The 17,667-nt window shown below is 45.0% G+C and overlaps 1 protein-coding gene and 1 pseudogene across 5 annotated transcripts in view; both read right to left on the bottom strand.

The window, feature by feature from the left end:
* Window positions 1-17,243, bottom strand: part of Ints10 (integrator complex subunit 10) — a 30,588-nt gene extending 13,345 nt beyond the window's left edge. For 3 of the 5 annotated variants that reach the window (XM_032918431.1, XM_032918428.1, XM_032918433.1), the window contains exons 1-11: window positions 17,068-17,243; window positions 16,502-16,569; window positions 14,892-14,995; window positions 13,812-13,951; window positions 9,539-9,620; window positions 8,921-9,061; window positions 7,651-7,822; window positions 5,285-5,454; window positions 4,355-4,488; window positions 2,278-2,431; window positions 1,074-1,156 (exon numbers count right to left, since the gene is read on the bottom strand). In XM_032918431.1, coding sequence (XP_032774322.1) covers window positions 1,074-1,156; window positions 2,278-2,431; window positions 4,355-4,488; window positions 5,285-5,454; window positions 7,651-7,822; window positions 8,921-9,061; window positions 9,539-9,620; window positions 13,812-13,951; window positions 14,892-14,995; window positions 16,502-16,569; window positions 17,068-17,196 — 1,377 coding nt within the window. In that variant the 5' untranslated portion in view covers window positions 17,197-17,243. Of the gene's footprint in view, window positions 1-1,073; window positions 1,157-2,277; window positions 2,435-4,354; window positions 4,489-5,284; window positions 5,455-7,650; window positions 7,823-8,920; window positions 9,062-9,538; window positions 9,621-13,811; window positions 13,952-14,891; window positions 14,996-16,501; window positions 16,570-17,067 lie in introns of all 5 variants that reach the window. The other 2 variants (XM_032918430.1, XM_032918432.1) reach the window with 1 other exon arrangement.
* Window positions 12,269-13,251, bottom strand: LOC116914912 (annotated as a pseudogene).
* Window positions 17,244-17,667: the final 424 nt, after the last annotated feature.

Here is a 17,667-nt window from a genome sequence, read left to right on the forward strand (position 1 = left end):
AAAGTAACAAACTAGGCTAGAGGATAGCTCGGCTAGTAAAGTGTTTACACCAGAGGCATGGAGACCTGAGTTTGATCCCTAGAATGGGAGTGGAAAAGGTGATCATGGTTGCATGCATTCAAGAGGAAGAGACAGGTGGCTTCCTGGGTCTTGCGGAGCCCTGGGCCAGTAAAAGATCCTGTCTGAAAATCAAGATGCAAGTCCTTGAGGAAGATAACAGCCACGGTTGTTTTCTGCTTTTCACACGAAGGCATGAATGCACGCAAACTAGCACAGACTTTCTAATGAAGCACCTTTCAGATACACCATTTCTACAGAACTGGCTCACTACTTCTTATGAAGGACAGAAGCAGCAAGCTGTCCATGTCAGCATCTGGGAAGCAACTGTCTACTCTCCCCACTCTGGAAGCTACAGGAAGTGCAGCAGGCTGGACGGCGGCAGAGCAGAGGGAAGGCTTGAGAAGGTAGGTCATCTTCTAGTGAAGCAAAACTATTTGGGTAACCCTTACTCAGATAGACAAACACTACGTGCTCTCTCCCATATGCGGTATAAGTGCAGCCAGAGGTCATTAGACTAGAAGGGGACCATGAGTAAGGGAAAGAAGAGCTGAGGGAGGGAGGGAGGGTAACAGAGCTTTATGGTGACGGAGGTGGATGGGCACAAAGGGGCAGGTGGGCGGTGGAAGAGCAACGTAAACAAATTCTATTTAAATGTCATAAGGAACCTAAGGTTCTGTAAAGTGTTTAAAAATGGGAAAACATTAGTTACAAACACTGAGAATTATTTATGCTATCTTCAATGTGCAGGAGGGCAGAGACTAATATGTGTGGGGGAGTTCTTGCTTCTATACCCAGGGACAACAGGAACATGACTGAACACATAAGTCACCAAGAAGGTGCCACTGGGAGACACTGGACATGAACGTGGACTATAATCTCACAACCACGAATACTCCAGGATGAGAAGCAGTGGGTTAGCCATAGGGAAGCAGAGCGCACCCCTTGTACTAAGACCAGCTTGCAGCATCCCCACCACGCACAGATAGAGCAGTGGGGAATGCCTGCCACCCTACCTGGTAGATGATCATATCTGTGAGGAAGATTCTCAGCCACAGCCAGGTGTCTGTCTTCCAAGCCAAACAAATTCTTGTAAATTCTGTGAGAATCCAAAAGTACATTCACTGAAACTGGTAAACACAGAGGGAAACAACAAAGGGAAAACACACACACACACACACACACACACACACACACACACACACACTCACATAAGAGATGGATGGCTCCTCTTACCACTGCTCTAGACTTTCTTTCTGGTAGGCAGTAAAGCCAGGGACACTTCTCACTGACGTGCAAGGACTCCTTTTTCACACAGTATACTGAGGTGTATTGTGCACCATGGCGCAGGTAGGGAGAACACAGCTGCGAGAGTGGGTTCTCTCCTTTTACCTTACAGGGCCCAGGTCATCAGGCCAGTTGGTGCTCACCTTTATCCACTGACCACCCCACAGGGTTTCTATACACCAGCATTCGTAGGCATGTATCATATGCCAAGAAGTGTCCTTCCCGCACATCGTCCATGCACCTTGTTTTGTTTTCTAAGACAATGTCTTAGGTAGTCGCACTAGCCCATTTGTCTTTAGTTGATTTGTGACTAAAGAAAATTTCCACATTTCCACAATAATAAATACAACAAAAAACACTGAGGCTATATCTCCTTAGAAAATACAATACAACCTATTTGACCTAGGGACACCTGGCCTAACAGGAAATTAATGAGCCCCATTTTCATAGGAAAGCAAAAATTATTGGCTAGCAAACCTATACTCAGGATGACCTCTGTGAGTTCAAGGCCAGCCTGGTCTACATAGCAAGTTCCAGGCCAGCCAGAGCTGCATAGTGAGGCTCTGTCTCAAGAAAGATAATAGGCTTTCCCCGCTTCTCCAAGGTAATGGTGCTGACGGCAGACAAAACCCACACTGCCTTCTGCACTGCTGAACACAGGCAGCTTAGGGGGAAGGGACAGAGCATGAAGTAGATGGGAGTGATACACACAGGGAGAAACCAAACACCATCCTTCCCACTCTGTCCCAACCCCAATGGTAATACTCGGTCTAGTAGAGGCTCAGGGATAAGTGGGTCCCTGAAGAGTAGTTGATCACTTCCCCGACCAAAAGTGAATCCTATGAAATGAGTGAATGCCCAGACCAGGTTCAGAGCCGTGAGAGCTGGCATTAAGAGTCTAAATGATGCTGACGACAACTAGCACACACTCACCTTTGTCAAGGAATTCCAGAGAGTAGAGTAACTCCCAGCTCTCCCTGGCCAGTTTGAAGCTCTCCAGCACTTCGATGGAGTTGCTGAGGTCAGCCTTACTGACAACAATGTGCCGATTTCTGCCCTTCGCTGAACACTCTTCGTCATCTGAACTCTGCTTGTGGGATGGGAAGAGCGTGCTTCATTGACTAAGTGCGATCCTAAACTGAAACATTTACTCTTCCTTTTGAACACTTTCTACAGCTTTTATATCAAAGGACAGTACATGAGCACACCGTTCTAAATCAACACTGATTTCTGATGACCAATGTATAATTTTCATCTTGACATTCTCATGCACTCACGGTGTACCTTTAAAATTAAGTTTGTTGGTTTCTGAAGAGAAAATGTTATAAATGCAAACACATCGATTTAATCACAGTCAAATCAAAGCAGACTCTTACACTGAGGATGCGTAAGTGGCGCTCGCCACAGTTTCCTTCTCTTAATGTGACATTAATTAATTTAATTACACAACGGTCTGTCGCACAGCAGATAAACTGATGTCCAGCTTCTCCCCACGCGTGCCCCTTTCGCTCTGCACCTATGTCCCGGCCCACAGCCATGCCACCTTCAGCTCTGCTGTGAGGCGTGAGTTTGGGATTTGCATGTATCCACTCGGGAATGTCCTCTGTGATTTATAGGAAAGATTTCTACTCCATTTCATGTCACACAGAAGCGAGAGAACTGCAGAGAAAGGCCACTATCACGAATGTCACCGGCATGGCTAGCCATGCTGCCACAACAGTCAAGGTCAAACAGGTTATGAGCTTCATGCTGTTGAAAACGTCTTCAGGCAACTGTTCTACCGAATCAATCGCTTTACCAGGTCACAGGCCAGATAAATGGTCCCTAGCTTTTTACCACACCAAGATCATCAGAGTGCGCACAGAGGTTTCAGTGACGCAGTTTATTCCCCAGCTGATCTCACATGAGACCCCTTCTCGCTTGGGTGCTCTCTTTCTTTAAAAATTAAAAAAGCCATACATACATATTTTCATTATTTTTAATTATGTGTAGGTGCATGTGGGTGCGTGCTTGAGTGCAGGTGCTCTCAGAGGCCAGGAGTGAGCTAGAGTTACATGGCTGTGAGTCACGTGATGTGGGTGGTGGGACTGTAACGCCAGTCCCCTGGAAGAGCAGCAATACTATTAACCGCTGAGCCACATGAGTCCCAGGTGTGTCCTCTAACGGCCTTCAGACTTCAGTGTCCTGCTGCTCCTTGTACCTGGAGAATCTATCCTATCATACTTGTCCACTTCAGAAACACACACACACACACACACACACACACACACACACACACTTTTCACAAACAAAATCTAACCGCTGGCCATCCTATTTCATCAGAGTTCTGTTCCACAGCAAATAGTGGTGAACAAAGATGCTATGTACTATCATAAATAGTGAGTTCTACAGTGTGCAACAGGTGAAAGACAGTTCTGCTTCCAAACTAGGTCAGACACTTATGAAAGAACCCCGATCCTGAGGGAGGACAGCACAGCATTCTGAACAGCATGAGAAGTCCAGCTTGAAATACAGACCCTGAAGCTCTAAGAGGAGGCACTGGTGAATAGTCACGGGCTGTCGGGAACACATGTATGCGTCTGCCTAAAAGCAGGACCACCGTTTGGTCAGCTCCCAGGTTCATGACATGAGCTATCTAGTGAGGCTGAGTGGAGACCTTCTAAAGCCTGATTAACGCCTTCCTGTACCTTGTGGGTTAACCAGCCTGCTGTTTCCATCCTGAAGCCAATACCCATTACAGCATCCCATTCCAGCAGCCGACAGCTCCCAGGTGGTCTTATAAATTTAATCCATCAATTAACGTGGTTAAGTAACTCAAAACAGGATTCCTACAGCTTGACACTTCCAGATTGCTGGCTCTTCTGTACGGTGTAAGACGTGTACCCCTAGCCTGGCTTCTACCCACCAATTCCTCCTCACAGAGCCACAGCTGTGACAATCACATTTAACAAAGATTCATCTCTGGCAGATGACACACACAATCTGGTAGCAATTAAGTGGAAAGGGTTACCATGGTTTTTTCTCTTCCCTCAGCTAGCTTCCTCTTCTTGTGTATGTGTTTACTGCGGTCAATTTCTACATCACCATACACATTGGCTACATCTTCCAGGAGGACTAGTGGAACCTGGCTTGGGGCGTTAGGACCTGCACAAAGGACACACGTGAACATCAGAAATGAAGTGAGGAAAAGAGCAGTGAACACGAGCAGGAAGTAGCAGGTCAAATACCACATGAAAATAAAGCTTTTAAAATATGCTCGGGGTAACTAAGTAAACAAGAGCATACAAGAAAACAGGCCGTATGTGAATCGATACCGAATAGGTTTAAAGGTGCTCTTTCAGTGCTGAAACCAATGATGGATCCGTCTTTGCATTCGTTCTTATGTATGTGTGGGTATTTAAGCAATGATCACACAGTACTACATGATCATGAATGTCAGTCACATGCACATCCTAACTACATGCTCCCTCCAAGCAAAAACAGAACATATGAAAAGCCGTAAGTTAACATGCAAGACGTATTAATGTTCAGTTTATTTAAATCTTTGTCTATTGGGCTGCATTCATAAAAATCTGTCTTCAGGTTTTTTTTTTTCTAAATTTTGTGTTAGGTTTTTTGAGAAAGGATGTAGGCTGTCCTTGATCTCCTGATCCTGCGTTCTCATCCTCCAAAGTGTTGATTCCCTTTCAAACAGAGGAATCAGTATCCCTAGCTTTATATGACCACTATAGGTCTTAATGTAGAAATTTCTAGTGAAAAATATTTACACAGAAACTTAAGCCAATGAAGTCAAATGAAACCAAATAAAATCAATGACAAAGAGTTCTGGCACTACCATACGGCACAGCGCTGGTGAAGGTAACACTGTAGAACATTGTCTCCTCCCTACCCGTGCACCAAGGCAGTACTCTGGGCTTTACACAAGAGCACGTGCACTAACCTTGGAAGAGAGATGGCTGGATGCTGCTGACGTACTGGAACGCGCTCTTGAAGAGCACCAGCATGGTGGAGTAGAGCACTTGGTTTTTATAGTTGGTATGAGCTTCGCTGTCGAAGCTGTTCATGTACCTGCAGAGCTCCTTCATCCGGTGCAGCATGTCGCTACAGCTTCTGACGGGGAGGGGACAGAAGTCACCTTACTGCCTGTTAGAAAGCATGGAATAAACGCTCCCGGAGAACCACACTGGCCAGAGGCAAGTAGGTATGAGGCTTTAAAAGCTTTAAAGGAACTAGTTTTATATGATTTATTTTTATTGTATGTACATTAGTGTTTTGCCCGCATGAATGTCTGTGTGAGGGTGTCTAATCCCCTGGAGCTGCCATGTGGGTGCCTGGGAATTGAACCCAGGGATCTGAGTGCTTTTAACTGCTGAGCCATCCCTCCAGTCCCTTAAAAAACTGTACAGATTTGTATGGTACATTGTGATAATCTGATGCAGTACACGATCAAATCAGGGTAATGAACATGTCTAGCTCCTTAAACATTACATAAACATTAAAACATTATATCCACAAAGGCCAGTTTTAATACATGCACACCATATACAGATCAAACCAGGGTAATTAAATTTCGTTTTGAGACATGGCTTATTATATTGTCCTGGCTAGTCTGGAACTCACTATGCAGACCTACTTGGCCTTGATCTCACAGAGATCTATCCACCCTGCCTCCTGAGTGCTAGGTTTAAAGGCGTGGCCCTGGGTTATTTAGGTTTCTGCCTTCTTATCGTTACTTGGGAAACTTCAAGCCCCTCTATTCTCATTATGTAAATTAAACATTAATAAGCTATTACAGGGCTGTGGCTCAGCAGTGGAGAACCAAGAGGCTGGGTTCAATCCTCAGCACCACACACAAGTAAGTTACTGTGCATTACCACTCGCCTTCTGCTCACGGGGCACCAGAAGTTATTTTTCTTTAATAATTATATTTGGATATTGTTAGCTAATGTTTGACTATTTCCCTCCCTACTACCATTTCCAGGCACATACAATCACCATTCTATATTCCAAATGTCATTTATTAACATCCATACAAGAGGGAACATGGTGAATCTGACTTTATTTATGTCATCTAGGTCCATCCATTTTGCCAAAAATGATGTACTATGATGCTTTATGCCTAAATAATACTATAATAGACCTATATGACATATTCACATTTTATCTATTCACGGGCATTTAGATTGATTCTGTACCATAACCACTGCGAACAGTAAAGTAACACACATAAATATGCAGATGTCTCTGTGATATGCTAATTTCTTTTAGAAACAACAGCTGGATCATGAGGTAGATCTACAGTCAGATTCTGTGGGCCCCCCACGCTATTTTGCATAATGACTGTACTAATTTATATTCCCATTAAGCTCAGTGTCAGTTTTCTCCATACTAAGGATTTATTTCTTATCTTTACACCACTGTATTAGTCACCTCAAGGTCTTCCAAGACACATTTATTAAAGTCATTCCTTATGGTTTGCATGAGGGGTGAATCCCCCTTCTGACCTGGAGCTATGAACAAAGACAACCTCATGACAGAGGCATTGCCAGGTTAACTCTTCTCTGTGTGACGTCACACAGGACCAAGCCCTCAACATCAGCTCTTTCTAAAATTATTTTACTATCACTACTACTACTACTACTACTACTACTACCACCACCACCACCACCACCACCACCACCACCATTAAGACAGGGTTTCTCTGTAAAGCGCTGGCTTTCCGGTCACTCTGTGGACCCTGGCCTTCAACTCTGCTTTCCAGTACCGTTTTATTGCTTTTAGTACGTGTGTGTGTGTGTGTGTGTGTGACAGTGTATGGGTGTTATTAGAGTGCAGTAAGTGGATGTGCATGTGAAGACCTGACGTTGATGTCAGAAGTCTTTCTTGGTCATTTCCCACTGTTTATTGAAAAAGGGCTCTCACTGTGCCCAGAACAAGTCAGTTCAAGCTTGTCTAGCTGGCCAGTTTGGCCAGGAATTCCATCTCAGCCTCCTTAGTGCTGGGATTACAGGCAGCTGTTGGGCCTGCCCAGCTCTAGTCTTGTTCCTCACACTGTGCAGCACGCACTTTATCCAGTGAGCAATCGCCCATCCCCATCCAATACCATTTCAGGAGTTTATCCTTCAGTTAGGACGCTTTAGACCAGATAAAAAAGTACCCTCTTCTCTTGCATAAATGGTGACTTTTACAAAACTTTCCCCCAAGAAGTGTATCTATGCATGATAGTGATTTTTTAAAAGAACTGGCTTTTTTTTCTACACAACTGAAAAATTTGATGAGCAATTCTAGAAATAAACTATTCATTACCGTCTTCCTTTATCCATCTGCCATTCGCATCTCATTCCAACGACATTCAGAATCTTAAACAACCTCTCCCAGGGGTCGACAATGTGGGACGATTTCTCAGTCAGTCCCTCTATTATGTACTTCTGAGAGCTACGTTTGCTAGGTGACATTAAGTCAGATGTATCTGGTGCACCTGAGATGTGAGAGAAAGTAACACGATCAGTACCACTACTTATTTATGTGGTACTCGACAGAGAAGGAAGGTCTGGCTCTTCACTCAAAAGACAAAAGTACTGACTTTCGTACATCACTACAGGGAAAAAAAGCCTCATAGGGATAGGAAAAAAAAAAAGGTAAAACAAAACCCCAAAAACAGAACCCCCATAAGATACAATTATTAGTACCTATTTATGAGGCACTAGATAGGGAAGAAGAACTAAATCTTCTCTCAAAAGGATGACGACTGACCCCGACACATCAGCGGCACAGTGCAGTAACAGGGGTCCCCTCAAAGGTCATGCTGGCACTGAGACGCTCCCATCACTGAGGAGCAAAAAGCTATGAGGCAGAGAGGAGTCGAAGTGCAGAAGAACCCCAGGACCATTCCCCACAAAGTCTGGGGATGGACACTAGCACCCAAAGGTCCTCACAGAGCAGAGAATGATGAATGTTTAGAGGGAAATCAGAAATAAGAAAAAATAATAACCAAGCAAAAGCACAAGGGCACAGTCCTAAAACGGTAACAGTTCCCCTGGGAGCCCCTCCACCAGCAAGCTCCACCAAAGGCAAGTGACACAATTATGTGCATTGTCTGCCACATACAATGTTCTTTTAGGGATTCTCTATGTTTAGCAAGGCTGAGATACACAAACACCATGTGCCACTGTTGTCTACAGCATTCAATACAGTAACTGTACTGCTTTGTACCTCAGGGGCAATAAGCTATTCCACCTAGACTTGAGCCCACGGCACAGTGGGCTATACCATCTAGCTTGGTATACCTATGCTGTTCCTGAGCTAACAGCATGTGTGGGATGACTGTGGTGGCTGGTCAAAGCAGGAAGTGGCTTCTGAATTATGGCACCTGTGTGATGCAGACTATTTCAGTCAAGGGTAGAACTGATTACAGAAAAAACTCAGCTCTTATTATTATATACTTTTTTCCTAGAGGCGTCTTTTAGGGAAACTACTAAACTAGCACACATCCAGAGAGTGACAATTGGTGGGGTGGGGCTTCTGAATGACTTTAGCAAAGCCAGTCTCAGCAAGGGTGTAGGATGCTTGCACCTACCTTGATGCTGGTTTTCCAACTGTGTGGACCGAGTGACATAGTTGATGTAAAATTCAGCTGCTTTGTTCAAGTATTTATATAACAGATTGGCAGGCAAGCGAACATCATGGTTGTTGATTATTAGAGGAAGGACGTCGCAGACTGTTGAGAGGAGGAAATGGATCAGGTTGTCTGCACTAGAGTTCACACAGAAACTAACTCACTTTCTTGGTCACTGAACGAAGTGTCTAAAACATACGGGGGGAAATCACTTGTGGCACACGGTTTAAATCAGCTGTACAAGCAGACATCAATGGAGGGAGCAGGGAGGAGCATGCAGTGCTCACGGATCTGACACCATGGTGAGAGATCTGCCACTGGCCTTTGAGGGGGCTCAAGTGTCCATGACTAGGCTTCATATGTACACATATGCTGTGCACATGCTACCAGAGGTTTGGCACATTAAATAACATGCAATTAAGGCTTGTTTAAAATGCTTTGCAGCTTGAGAAAATAAAATCAGGATTACATTTATGATACAAAGAGCTCTCTTGTTGTGTAAGTGACTTAACCCTGAAATGACAATTCCAGGTATTCCACTTATGCCAAAGAAATAATACAAGATACAACATTTCTTACCAAATAGCTTTCTAAAGCAGTTAACAGGGGATTCTTGTTCTTCAATGGTCTCAGCTTCCAGCAGTGCCTCCCCAAGGCCAACCTGTTTCAGAATAAAAGTCATTTGAATGTGCACAGTGTAAGACGTCAGAATTACAGGAAAAGCAGTATTCTCTGATTTATCACAGATTTCCCAAGGAAACAAACAGTTTATAGCCCAGAAACATCCAAGTACACCGGTGACCCTGCCTGGAAGATCAAGTTCACCGACTCCCTGTCCATCTGGTCTCATTCTGCTCTGAACTAGCAGAGTTAAAGGGGTAACAAGATGTCTAGAGACACTCCAGCACAACCCTGGAATTCAGTAGCAAACAGCCAGAGAGATTTTCTAAGAAACTGGAAACCAGCTTTACACTCTGTCAAGACGTGCAAGACTGACAATGCGTACTCTTGGAGACTCCATTAGACAACCGCAGGTTATGAAGCACTGGACAGAAACGTCTTGGGTTTTAAGACTGCCTTCCTCTCACAGGTAACCCAGCACAGCACAGGGGTCTCTTAGCACAATCCACCCAAATCTGCAGTTCATTCTCTTTACAATGCTGTACACATCTCCAAGATGAGAGTGAACCAGTGCAAAAGCTCACGTCATACAAAGTTAAAAGCCACTGCAGTGATCAAAGAATCCATGATCTGAGCTGTGTCCCCAAACTCATACCCACTGAGGACCTAAGAGCGTGTCTGTATATAGCCGTGTGTGGCTCACAATAGGGTCCGGCCTAGGAACTGCATTATCAGGCAATTCCATCAGAGGATAAAGCACAAACCAAGGTGGCTATGCTGTCACTGGACAGTATAATTTCACAGGACCACTGCCATGTACATAAACCATTATTGACCAAAACTGCATTATGGGTTGCATGGCTGCATAGCTCACCTTCAGCCAAAAGCATTGTCTATGTAGATAAAGTTAGTTAAAACAAGGCCAAAATGAAGTGACTGCCATCTAAAGAAATGTCAAGGAAAGACAGAGACACAGAGGAAAGGACTAGGTAACAACAGAGCCAAGAACTGGAGTGAGACAGCTAATAACTGACACCACTGGAAGGAATGTGTCCTGGAGCCTTTAGGGGGAATCCCAACACCTTCCTTTAGGATTGCAGCTTTCAGAATTGTGAGAAAATACCCCACTTCTGGTGTTCTGTAATGGCAGATGTAGAGAGCTAATCAAAGAAATAAGGAAAAAGTTAACTAGTCCAGGCAACAGAAAAATGACGTGGGAGGGAAAAGGTAACGACAGACTTTGAATAAAATGAATGACTGGTTTGAACCATGACGACCCATTGTTTACAGGAAGTTACTGAACAGTCGAACTCAGTTTCTCTTGGGGTATGTAAAACAGACCCACCGTTTTCCAAGGGCACTCACTACTCATCCCAGACTTAGTGAAGCCAGACTAGATGAGCCAACGGGGTTCTCAGTGAAGGAACACGTGAAACCGTATCTGTTAAAACCACAAACAATGACTCCTATTTATTTCAAATTCATTTATTTATAGGTTTGGGGTGGTGAATGTGCCATCACGGCACTCAGGTAGAGATCAGAAGGCCACCTGCTGTAATCTGTCTCCTTCTTCCACCATGACGGACCTAGGGATGGAATTCAGGCCGCCAGGCTTGGCAGCAAGCATTTTTACCCCAAGCTCTGGCTCCCACTTAAACGCAAACACATTGTCAAACCCATGGGACTAGGTGACTGCCTACTACTCAGATTGCCAGTGCACACACACATGTTGACATTCGGCGGACTACTCCTTAGGCTGCTAAGACTATGTGTGGGGGCCATCTAGGAGAGGCAAAAGCTGGCAGATGACTTTTCTGCAGATGGCCTAGTGTTTTTGCATGGTCTGCAATGGATAAATTCTGACTTGTGATGCCTTCAGAAATCTCACCTCAGGATTGATTCTTATTGCTGATATGCCTTCCCTGGTCTAATGATTCCTACTGGGTAGATTTTTCTGCAGATCAACACCGATGTACTCTCTTGTAGCAATGCTAAGTAGACGAATTGATGATTTAATAATTCCTAATAATGATTCTATAGAATTCCTAAATTTATACTAGTAATGTTGAGCCCTCTATAGAAAAGGCTACAATTAGGGCTCTGTATTCCTTCATGTGTCATGGGCTAATTGCATTAGGATAGAAAGCAGGCATGGAACAGATTTATGATCAGGAAAAACATTCCCTCTGGGTTAACTGTGAAACCATTGTCTGATAACTGGGGTTGTAAGCTGGAAATGAACAGTTTATTGCAAGGACAAAAAAATAAAATATTGACTGAATTTATCTATACAAAACCTCAATTCTAATGAGACACAGGCAGATGACTTGCCTCTGGACAAAACCACGCTAACTTAAGACATAAGAATTATTGTTTAGACTTTTTTTTTCTTTTCTTTTTTTTTTTTGGAGCTGGGGACCGAACCCAGGGCCTTGCACTTGCTAGGCAAGCGCTCTACCACTGAGCTAAATCCCCAACCCCTGTTTTAGACTCTTAATAACCTGTAGAGTTAGTGGCAGATGTTTATTTAGATAACTAGTCTTATGAAAACACATGTAAACATCCCTGTTACTACTTTTTATTCAATTTGATTTTAATTTAATTTGTGAACTTTTGAAAAAAGATGCTTAGAACACCTTATCATCATGTATTCTAAAAAAGTACAAGAACTAGGAACAATGTCAGTAAGAATGCAGAGCAGAGAGCAGAACAGAGAGAGCAGACAGGCTTCTTACCGTGAGACAGGTTTCTTTCTTTCTTTTATTTTTTAAGCAGACTGGATGTGGTATTTATTGCTGAACATGATTTGGTAAAGGTACAGGAGAGTACTGTGGAAGCCTTCAGGAATGCAGGGCTTTCCACTTGTCCAGGGAACCACGACTGGGGATTTATCTCACACCACAGTCATCAGGAAGGAGTAGCTTCTCAGAAACCAGGTCTCCAAGTTCATCTGCATTGAACTTGAAACCCCACTGCTCTGAGATGTGGATCTTCTGGCAGCCAGGGAACTTGAACTTGGCTCTGAGCAGAGCCTCAATCACATGTCCCTTATTCTGTTGTTTGGTGTGGGTGGACATGATGGCCTGGCCACTATGCCCTGGGCCTTCCCAAAGGCACCGTGCACACCTGTCTAGAGCCTGTCAGCCGCAGCACAGGACAGCATCTTGTTGATGCGGATGACAGGGGAAGGGTGGAGCCTCACCCGGATATAAAAGCCATCCTTGCCACAACTCTCTACCGTGTGTTTGTTGGCACAAATACTGGCAGCCTCTGTGCTCAGAAGAGAGCTGTTCATATTCACCTGACACCACGTGGCCACAAAGTGGGAATTCATCACCTTTCTCCTTCTTCTGTCCCAAGTCAAAGACATGGATCTTAGAATTAGGGGCACTCCAGTAGAAATGAGATTTCGGGTATGCCTTGTTCTTACAATACTAGTAACACCTTGCAAGTGGGGTGGCAGAGGCAAAAAAAAGATTTTTTCCCTTAACAACAGCTTTTTTTTTTTCCTGACAAGAACAGGATTTTGTCTTACTCAATAAAAAGGTAGAAGTTTTTCTTTCTCTGAGCAATGAAGGTTGGAGCTTATTTTTCATCTAAAATGAATGAGTTCTTTCCACACTGGTGCTTACTCAATGAAACCGGCTTGTGGGGGCTTTTGCTCCACCCATCGTGTGTGTGTGTGTATATATGTATGTAAATAAGTAAGTATAGGTTTATGTATGTAAGTATGCATGGATATTTGTGGAGTATATGAGTCAGATGGTTGGGCCCAACAAAAAATGTGATTGTGTCTATGTAAGTGTACAAATGTGTGTGTTTCTGTGCAATAGCCTATGTAAAAGTCTTTCTTTCTGTGAGCCTGACTTTCTTTTCCCTCTCACCTGGTCAGCAAGAGGGGAGGCTTCTGGGCAAAGGAAGGAGCCTTAGCTCTACTGGATTCCCTGCTGCTACACAGCACGTTAATGGTCGGGAATTGTAAAGTAACTAATAAGAGAGAAAGTTATTCTTTAGCACAGCACGCAACAGTAAGAAAGAGTTGAGTTTTTGGCACAGAACAACAAGAGTTTAGTTTTCAGCTTAATGAAGCACAGAACATAAGAAGGAGTCAAGTTTCCTCCAAGGCCAGAGAGCATCAGCCCTAAGGCCGGGCAAGCCCGTGGCAGCTGTGCCTTCTAGAAACGCGTCATGAGCAGAGGAAGTGACGGAGAGCAGGAAAGACCACGCCTACCCCGTGCTGCACCACCGTCTCAGGGAAACGCCTCAGCAGCAGCAGCAGCATCTCCGATCGCTCCAGCGTGTTGAAGCACTGCTCGGTCACCTTCAGTAGCATTTCACACTGGACCCGACCCGGAAGGGTTTCAAATAAACCTGTCAACAGTTTCACCTGTTAAGGCTTTTTTTTTTTTAAACAAAGAAAATAGGCATGTTTCCATTCATAAAATACTCAGTATTCGCCTGCAAATTGGCAGACTTCTGACATCCAGAGTGTTTGGCACTGGCATTTGCTAAATAATCATGAAACACGGAGGCCTGATATCCAGGGGGCAGGATTCATCCCCGCAGAGCTAACTACACTAAGATAGAGGCATGGACTTGATTAAGTTGAAATGGCCAATACCATCTGCTTGCTAATTATCTAGAATTGGGAGTCTTTGACAGGCCAAAGCAATCAACACAGAAATGTGATGTTTTCCTCCTCTCTTGCGGAATCTATCTGGCATATCTGTGATGGTCTGTATGTTTGGCACAGACAGTGGCACTATTAGGAGGTGTACCTTGTTGGAGTAGGTGTGACACTGTGGGTGTGGGCTTTAATAGCCTAGTCCTAGCTGCCTGGAAGTCAGTATTCTGCTAGCAGCCTTCAGACGAACATGTAGAACTCTTACCTCCTGCACCGTGCCTGCCTGGATATTGCCCTGCTCCCATCTTGTTGATACTGGACTGAACCTCTGAACCTGTAAGCCAGCCCCAATTAAATGTTGTCCTTATAAGAGCTGCCTTGGTCATGGTGCCTGTTCAGAGCAGTAAAACCCTAAGACATTATCTATAGATGTTTTCTGGTTATTGTAAAATATGTTCAAAATACACTCAATCTTCTGATCTCATTGACAGACTACCATCATACCTGGACACTCAAAGTGTTCTGAGTAAATGCTGGAAATACCAACTGACATCACTGTGGACTTTCATTGCCTAGAATAAAAAATAATGTGGGTCTCACTAGGACAGGTGTGACTGAGATGTCTGTGACAGATATGACATTCCAGAAGTGGTCATTTATAACCTATTAGACTGTAACTGTACTCACTTCTTAAAAACTGGGTTTGCTTATCTTGCGAATCATTCCTCAACGCTGATGTTATGATACTGATTTCTCTCCACACCACCGGCTGGTCTGGGAAATTCACAAACCTGTTTTTCAAAAATAATGTATTAGTTTAAAGAATTGAGAATCCCCATAAAAGTCTTGAGATGTTTTGTGGATGTTTTTGAGGCTGGAGGTGTAGCGCACTGGTTTGACTGCGTGATTGTTCATCAAGTACAATGCCCTGAGTTCCATCCCTGTACCCCACCTGTACTCTACATCTGTACAGAACAGATGTGGTTGTGAATGCCTGTAGTCACAGTACGTGTGACATAAAGGCAAGAAGGTCAGAAGTTCAAGGTCATCCTCAGATACTTTAATGAATCTGAACTCACAGTAATCTGGGAACGCAAGACCTGGTCTCAGAAAGAGAGAGTAAACAAAAGCAAGCCAAGAGGCATCATTCATTCACTGTTCACACACACTGTGACCAGTCAGCCCCAGCTCCTGTTGTCATGACTTCCCCACCAGGATGGACAGTATCCTTAAACCGTGAGCCAGCATATACCCTTTCTGTCACAGCAACAGAAAAAGTAATACTCTATTAAAACCACAAAAACCACAACCAAAACCCCAGAAAGGCAAACCACGGGCCACAAATAACCAAAGAGAACAGTTGCGGTGGTAATATGAGGGGCACAAACTTAAGAAATGATATAGTAAGATATCATTTTCCCCATGATACAGGTCTGGTGTGTTGGTATAGCCTATGTCCCAGCTACGAAGGAGGCTAAGGCAAGAGGAGCTTGTGAGTCTGAGTTCAAAACCACCCTGCCCAATAAAGTGAGATTCCTCTATCTCTGTCTCACGAGAAGAAAAGGAAAGGGGGGATGGTGGTGGTGGTGGAGATAAACATACACGGTTGGCAAAAATGTGGAACACTGGGGTGTGTGTGTGTGTGAATAGAGAGAGATACATATAATTTGTGGAAACAGATATTCAGGCTCTCCTTTTAAAGAGTAGTTTGATAGATGCTGAAATATATATCCCTTAGCTACAAAACACAAACATCAAAATACAGGTGCAGAATTACTCAGTGGCATCCAAATATAATTTAAAATAATTGGAAATTAAATATGCACCCAGAAGGGAGAGGCCAAAAAATGCTACAGGGATGGGCATGAAGAATGTCATCCGTCTCCATAAACTAGATCCACGACAGTGGGTTATGAAAGTAAGCTTCAGGGTGAGAGCAGAATGGCCTCACGTTTGTAAGCTCCCCAGCGTCTGTGTGTTTGCATATAGATGTACGGATACACACAAAACTGAGTCTGGTTTAGAAGGGATTTCACATGTCATCTTATCAATTGCTATCTGAATGTCTGTGATGAACCTGTGATTCTTAAATAAATTACTGGCTACGAATTTTGGGGATTAAAATACAACAATAAAAAGTCGCCTCTACAGAAGGCGTGTTGGCAATTAAGGCCTGAATTCTGGGTGCTAGGGAAGTGGATGATCTTGCAGAGACCAACTACTTTCAATTGTTAATATCTGAAGAGGGCCCCTTCAGATATCAACAATAGCTCCCAGAACGATCCCAGGTAACTCACATGTCATACAGCAACCTCCCTGCGGTGGCAGTCCTCTCTGCATTCCGTTCGATGGTGTACATCTCATACTGAAACAAGGCAGACAGGGTCAACGGCTTCCACCGTGAGGGACCCGCTCCAGCCAACCCGCAGCACTGCCCAGAAGCTGGCCTTCACCCAGGACATCCCCAAGTGAAACGAAAGCCTGAGCATAAACTATCTCCTTGTGGCCCGTAATTCAGGACTGGGACTCTGGGTTCACTCCATCAGCAGGGCTTCTGGGATCAATTGGGGGTAGTAACGTCCCAAAAGAAGCAGGAACTGAACAGATGGCTGCCAACATGATCAATGAATGAGTGCCCTGGGCCCTAGTGGCGAAGATGCACCGTGCACAATCAACCAGACCCGAATCTAGTGTGTGGTCTCCGCCTTTGCAGGCGCTGGGGAGAGGGCTGGTCAACTGTCCTGTGGAGCAGGGTAGGAGCAAAGTGGGGAGGGGGCAGCGGCCGCGCAAAGCGCCCAGGGCCACCCGGCTCTGCCAAGCGCTCTCTTCAGCGCGTGGCGGGGACGAGCCGGGTCTGACTCACCTGGATGTTGAAGTCGGCCGGGTAGAGGCTGCGGGCCGTGATCAGCCACGCCTTGGCTGCCCACAGGTCCTGGGGCACTAGCTCCCGGGCTCGCTGCACCAGAAACTCACAGTCGCCCTGGGCCGACATGGCCCCGGCTTCAAGCCCTTCCGGTGGGTACTCTAGAGCGCCACCAACCCTGGGGTGGCCACTGCGCATGCCCAGAGACCAGCCAATCACAAGCCGCAGCGGCTTTAGAGAGTCCTCTGGAAACTCCGGAAGACTGGATTTCCATCTCTCGGATTGTCATCACTTGGCTAGCAGCGCGCCGCTGACCTCCCGGGAGTAAGCGCCGGATCCTGTAATCTTGTGCTCCAGGTTCCTGCGTTCTCCTTGGACTCCAAGCCCCGTTCGAAAGGTGCGGGAAACGCGCAGACGTCGGGCGGTGGTTCCTGAGTGTAAATAACCTGGCTGTAAACAAACCTGGCGACCCGGGTCGGAGTGTAGTTAGAAAGTGCCGCGGAGTGGTCCTGGACTGCAGAGACGACCCCACCTCGCATACAGAAAGACCCTGGATCGCCTGTTGCTTTTGCTCTTTGCGCCCCCGCCCCAGGCACTGTT

The sequence above is a fragment of the Rattus rattus genome, chromosome 13 (genome assembly GCF_011064425.1).
Source record: "Rattus rattus isolate New Zealand chromosome 13, Rrattus_CSIRO_v1, whole genome shotgun sequence".
Classification (NCBI taxonomy): Eukaryota; Metazoa; Chordata; class Mammalia; order Rodentia; family Muridae; genus Rattus; species Rattus rattus.